The 6,851-nt window shown below is 41.6% G+C and overlaps 1 protein-coding gene across 2 annotated transcripts in view; it reads left to right on the top strand.

Moving 5' to 3' along the window:
- The first annotated feature begins 2,647 nt into the window (after window positions 1-2,647).
- The window catches only part of dctn6 (dynactin subunit 6), a 40,376-nt gene continuing 36,172 nt past the window's right edge, over window positions 2,648-6,851 (top strand). The window contains exons 1-2 of one of the 2 annotated variants that reach the window (XM_080193502.1): window positions 2,648-2,737; window positions 5,623-5,716. In XM_080193502.1, the coding sequence (XP_080049628.1) occupies window positions 5,703-5,716 (14 nt within the window). In that variant the 5' untranslated portion in view covers window positions 2,648-2,737; window positions 5,623-5,702. The remainder of the gene's footprint in view (window positions 2,738-5,622; window positions 5,717-6,851) is intronic. The other variant, XM_080193501.1, reaches the window with a different exon arrangement.

Genomic DNA, 6,851 nt, shown 5'->3' with positions numbered 1-6,851 from the left:
CATTAGAATGGCTTGTGAGGAAAATTTCAAGGTGAGATTTTTAAAGATAGGAAACCCACATGAGGGACAGTTTCAGTGAGATTGATTGACTCACAGTGTGACTAACATCTGGGTGGGTTGATGAGAAATCCATGGAACTCATTTTGGTCCTATCTGTCATTTACTGTGCAATGTGGACTGTTCAAGCACAGTTGGCTTGTTAATTCACAATGACCTCATACTTATCCTGAATGTTAAGAGTATAAGATTGCTTTACCTATCAGATCTTGCATAGTAGTTTATTTTTGTTTGTTTAAAACCTGTGGAGTCTGTCCATTTACTTAGTAAGCATCTTCAATCTCAAAATTTGGCTACTTTACACAAAAGCAGACTTTAACTAAAATATGCTTAGGAGAAGCCCTCACAGTTAAAGGTGGCTCAAGAAGAGCCATGACATGGCATGACATCACACAACCCTGCCACAGCAACTTCTGTAAGATCACTGACACAGATGCCATCATCTCAAGCGAGATCACCACCCACCAGGGACACGGTACATGCTCTTGCGACTCGGCCAACGTTATCTACTGATACACTGCAGGAAAGGATGTCCCGAGGCATGGTACATTGGCAAAACTGAGATGTTGAGGGGTTAACATCCCATGAATCTCCTATGATCTTGACTGTTTGTAAAAAAGGTTTTGCAAGCTGAGATTCTGCAAAATTGCAAATGCAGTGGTTGCTTTAAGATAAAGTGAAAAGTCTCCATTAGTTTAAAGCTGAGATTAACTGCATCTTGATTGAAACAACCTGTGCTGATACCAGTATATACTCCCTATTCTGAATTGTCACCCTGGCCTTGTAAATAACAAAACTTTTGCTTTATTAAGTCAGTCTAGACTGGACTTGGCTAAATGCTGTCCTTGTTTGAAGGAGATAACATTCACTTTATGGGCAAAGTAATGTCCCAAGATACGAGAATGGTTGCTATCTCACACTGGAGCAAACGTGCAGTTTTGATAGCAACTGCAGGGGCGGGTTTGACATATTTTTACTCACATACTGTATTTTTACCTACTTTTGCTGATGCTAAGCACGTGATCTGGGTGAAGTTATTATTGTGTGTACGTGACTGCTGTAAAAAAAAGTATAAAGGGGGAGAATCCCCCTGTTTGAGGTAGTATCGCTTGGCTAAGCTCAGAACACTGTTCTGAGTTAGTAAAGCGATTCTCCAAGAGACCTGTACTTGCTTGAGAATAAAGGACTGGGTTTTCTTATACAGATCAGTGTCTTGTTCTTGCATCAAGTATGTAAGAGACTCTGAAAAATGAACCTGACAAGGCCATGCAGACGCTACAACAATGGATGAATGAACACTGCTCCACAGTTACCAGTAGTGTTCTCTTCCTGTCAGGAACACTTAAGCAGTCACAGGCATTCAGCCTCTGATCTTCAGGTAAGCGTTCTCCAAGGCAGCCTTCACAACACACAATGCAGAATCACCAAGCAAAAACTGATAGTCAAGTTCTGCGCACATGAGGACGGTCTCAATTGGGATCTTGGGTTCATGTCTCTGTCTGTAATCCCCAAGAGTTGCCTGGGCTTGCAAAATCTCACTAAAGGTCAAGTGTAGTATCAACATGCTGTACTCGGTTGAAGTCATTAGGTTACATTTTAGCTTCATTTGAAGCAATTTTAAAAGCGGCATCTCGGCCTTTTGGCTAAGATGCAAATAAGATCAAGCCTTGGAGGAGGAGCTATGCCTGCTCCAATTAGTTTGGATCATGCAGATCAAGCCCAAGACAGGAGGTGAGAGCCCTGTCTTGTCAACTTGGATCGGGAATGTCTCAACTTGTTGGGTTTCTGAATTGGACTTGATTAGATTGAATTGGAATAAAAACAAAAAAAAACTGTCCTGGCTGGAGACAATACACCTCTTTAACCTGTGCTTAACCCTCTCTTCACTCACATTGTCTGTAAAGATTCGCATTCCAACCATTGTCTTGTAAATTGAGCCTGTGTCTATGTATGCCCTATGTGTGAATACAATTGTTCACTCACCTCAAGAAGGAGCGAAATCTTGCATTACCAAATAAACCTGTCGGACTTTAACTAGTGTTGTGAGACTTCTTACTGAACCTGCGCTCCTCACCTTGCTAACTGCCTGGCCACCTCACATTTGTTGCGAAAACGATTAAAACCTGCAACAAGAGAGATGTAGGTTTCTATTGAATTTGTATATTAAACATGAGCCAAATTGTCTTTCCTATAATTATAAACCACAAAACCTTTCTCGGTTTTCAACTCTCCGCATTTCGAACGAATCAGTATTAAGGATGCGTACTGAACACTCCCAATAAACTACGATGCCAGTCAGTGTGCAAGCACATCAATCCCAATTCCTCCCGACAGACCGTGGTGTCGGTTGGTACGTACGCATGCGCATCAATCCCAATTCTTCCCAGCTGACCGTGATGCCGGTTGATACGCACGCGCATCAGTCCCAATTCCGCCCGGCAGACCGTGGTGTCGGTTGGTACGCATGCGCATCAATCCCAATTCTTCCCGGTTGACCGTGATGCCGGTTGGTACGCATGCGCATCAATCCCAATTCCTCCCGGCAGATTATGATGCCGGTTGGAACGCATGCGCATTAGTCCCAATTCTCGGCAGACTGTGATGCCGGTTGGTGTGCAGGCGCGCTGACAGTGCCGAGTGACAAGATGGAGATTGTGACGGGGAAACCAACCCAGAAAAGGTAAAAGCGAAAGGGATTTAGGCCTGAATCCCGAGAGAAGTATGCAAATTGAATGAAAAGCTGTTTCTAGGAAACATTAGAAAGACTCGTATTGCTGTGTTTTAATGTCATTGATGTAAATAAATAGTTGGCATCAGAGGGGCTGGGATGTGAGGAAGGGTGAAGGGTGAAGGGTGGAACAGGAGTAAGAGGATCAGCTCTAATTGTGGAAGAGGGTTTTATTAGCCAGAAGTTGTCGGAGTACGAATATCCCAACACTTCGCATCTGAATAGGGAGCAGTCTCTATTTTAGGTACGAAATGTCGCCTGAGGTATTTATATAACACCTCCAATATGTTTCCAGAATAACAACGCTTCATGGGCAATTTTGAAAAGAGTTCTGGGAAAGCTCAGTAGATTAGCAGTATCTGTAGTGAGAAACAGAGTTAACATTCGAGTTTAAACTGACTTCAGATATTGGTGCGTCACTAATGGTATTCAGCAATCAAGGCCCTATGCTTTGAAATGCCCTCCCTAAACCTCTCATTTAAGGCACTCCTTAAAATTTGGCTAAGACCATAAGATGTAGGAGCATAAGTAGGACATTTGGCCCATCAAATCTGCTCTGTCTTTCAATGAGATCATGGCTGATCCACTTCCCTCCCTCTTCTCCATAACCCTCGATTCTTGACCCAGTTTCCACAGTTCCCTGCAGTAAAGAATAGTACAAATTCACTATCTTCAGAAAGCAGAAATTGCACTTTATCCCTGTTTTAAATTGGCAATCCCTTATTCTGATACCATGTCCTCTGGTCCTGGCCTCCTATAAGAGGAAATATCCTCTCAGCATCTACTCTGTGAAGCCCCCTGAGAATCCTATATGTCTCGGTAAGCTGCTTCTCACTCTTCTAAATTCCAATGAGTACAGGCCCAACCTCTCCTTCTATGAAAAATAGTCTCTATTCTGGGATCAACCAAATGTACCTTGTCTGGACTGCCTCAAATGCCCCTAAGTGGTCTCACAACACCAAATTAAAGTGCTTATTTGTAGCATTGCCTCTTCAGGTGAGTGAAGAGTTCAATTCACAAACAGGACACATATAGACACAAACTCAATTACAAGGTAATGGTTGGAATGCAAGTCTTAACAGGCCAGTAGTACCTAACTTCTAATGCTCGTATATCTGTCCTTAGGGGTCCAAAACTGTTCACAGTATTCTGGGTGTGGCCTTGTATAGTTTTAACAAGACTTTTTTTAATTGTCACAAAAAGGTTTATGTTAACGCTACAATGAAGTTACTGTGAAAATCTCCAAGTCAGTATGTGCCAGTGTACTGTTTGGGTACAGTGAGGGAGAATCTAGTGTGGCCAACACTACTAACCAAGTCTTTCAGACTAAGAGGGAAAACAGAGGAAACCCATGAGACAAGAAGAGAATGTGCAAACTCCACACAAACAGTGACCTGAGGCTGGAATTGAACCCAGATCCCAGGTGCTGTGAGGCAGCAGTGCTAACCACTGTGCCACCATCCTTTAAGTACTTTGTAGATCACCTCTTGTTCTTCAATATGCCATAGAATATAGGCCCAGTTTGCCCAATCTCTCTTCATAAGACAGTTGCACCATTCCTGGAACAAGTCTGGTCAACCTTTGTTGCACTCCCTCCGAATGAGGGACACCTTTGAAAGGCGTGCTGGTTAGGTACATTGGGGGGGAATTTAACATGGCCAATGTACCTGAATAGATGCCAGAGTGTAGTGACTAGGGAATTTTCACAGTATCTTCATTGTGGTGTTAATGTAAGGCTACCTGTGACAATAAATAAAGTTAAAACTATGGCAAAATCCCCTTTTTGAGGCAAGGGGACTAAAACTGGACACAATACTCTAGGTGCAGTCTAACCAAGTTCCTAGACAATTGAAGCAAGACCTCACTACACCTGTACTCATTCTCTTGTGATAAAGGCTAACATTCCATTAGCCTTCGTAATAGCTTGCTACATCTGCATTCTAGCGTTCAGTGACTTGTGGACAATGTCATCCAACTCTTTTTATACATCTAAACTTCTTAAGTTACCATTTAGGAAATACTCTGCATATATGTTCCTTCTACCAAAATGGATTACCTCACGTTTTTCCACATTATATTCCATTTGCCATGTTCTTGCTCGCTCATTACATCTGTCCATATCCTCCTGTAGCTGCTTTACATGTTCTTCACAACACACATTCCCACCTAGCTTTCTGCAAACTTGGAAATATTTGGTCCTCGTCCAAATCAATAATGTGAACAGCTAGGGCCCAAGTACTACTGATCTTTGTAGCACCTCACTAATTTGTGTAAACTTTTTGACAAAAGATTTCTGCAAGTATTTATTTATAATACTTTCAAAAATGAGGTTTGTCAGACAAGAATTTCCCATTTTTAAAACTAAATTTCCAGAACAGTCCAAAGCTAATTCCTTTGCTCTGCTCTCTTGCTATATGTCCCTCTACTTCAAAATTGATCTGTTCTTCTGCTAAAAGATGCACTGGTCCCTGTCTTGATTACCCACCATGACAAGTATCCTATTCTCTTACAGCAGTTTGTTTTTCCGTACTCATACTCAAAATCCCTAGAATTAAAAAAAAGTTCCCTTGCCCTTCTCTTCTCATAACTGGTATCACACTGGTGATGAATTTATGCTTACTCCCTCTAACTTTGTTGTAATGGAATGGCTTTTATAGAAGCTCTGTTTTGCATTTGTTTATGTTTAATCTCTTTATCCACAAATTTCATTCTTTGATGAAAGCCACTTTATTCATCTTCAAGGAATATACTTTTACATACTATATCTAATTATTTTAAGATTTCTCACTGCTAACATGTCGACCTGTTTGTTAACTGATCTCTGTTTTTTGGGCCAGATCTTATCAGAGCGAGGGAACCGTGGTTTACTAAAGAAGTTGAATCTCTTGTGAAGAGGAAGAAGGAGACTTATGTAAAGATGAGACATGAAAGGTCAGTTAGGGCGCTTTGAGAGTTACAAGTTAACCAGGAAGGACTTAAAGAGAGAGCTAAGAAGAGCCAGGAGGGGACATGAGAAGTCTTTGGCAGGTAAGATTAAGGAAAACCCCAAAGCTTTCTATAGGTAAGTCAGGAATAAAAGAATGACTAGGGTAAGATTAGGACCAGTCAAGGACAGTAGTTGAATGTTGTGCATGGAGTCCGAAGAGATAGGAGAGGTGTTAAATGAATATTTTTCGTCAGTATTCACACAGGAAAAAGACAATGTTGTCGAAGAGAATACCGAGATACAAGCTATTAGACTAGACAGAAATGAGGTTGATGAGGAGGTGTTAGCAGTTCTGGAAAGTGTGAAAGTAGATAAGTCCCCTGGGCCGTATGGGATTCATCCTAGGATTCTCTGGGAAACCAGGGAGGAGATTGCAGAACCTTTGGCTTTGATCTTCATGTCATCATTGTCTACCAGAATAGTGCCAGAAGACTGGAGGATAGCAAATATTGTCCCCTTGTTCAAGAAGGGGAGTAGAGACAACCCTGGTAATTTAGACTTCTGTTGTGGACAAAGTTTTGGAAAGAATTATAAGAGATTGGATTTATAATCATCTAGAAAGGAACAATTTGATTAGGGATAGTCAACACAGTTTTGTGAAGGGTAGGTCTTGCCTCACAAACCTTATTAAGTTCTTTGAGAAGGTGACCAAAGAGTTGGATGAGGGTAAAGTAGTTGATGTGTTTTATATGGATTTCAATAAAGCATTTGATAAGATTCCCCATGGTAGGCTATTGCAGGAAGTACGGAGGCATGGGATTGAGGCTGATTTTGCAGTTTGGATCAGAAATTGATTAGCTAAAAGAAAACAGAGGATGGTGGTTGATGGGAAATGTTCATCCTGGAGTTCAGTTACTAGAGGTGTACTGCAAGGATCTGTTTTGGGGCCACTGCTGTTTGTCATTTTTATAAATGACCTGGATGAAGGCATTGAAGGATAGATTAGTAAATTTGCGGATGGCACTAAAGTCAGTGGAGTTGTGGACGGTGTGGAAGGATGTTGCAGGTTACAGAGGGACATAAGCTGCAGAGCTGGGCTGAGAGTGGCAAATGGAGTTTAATGCGGAAAAGTGTGAGGTG

Source organism: Carcharhinus amblyrhynchos, chromosome 1, assembly GCF_965287045.1.
Source record: "Carcharhinus amblyrhynchos chromosome 1, sCarAmb.v2.hapA, whole genome shotgun sequence".
In the NCBI taxonomy this organism is placed as follows: domain Eukaryota; kingdom Metazoa; phylum Chordata; class Chondrichthyes; order Carcharhiniformes; family Carcharhinidae; genus Carcharhinus; species Carcharhinus amblyrhynchos.
The sequence above is the reverse complement of the archived record's forward strand: the minus strand, read 5'-3'. Positions and strand labels throughout refer to the sequence as shown.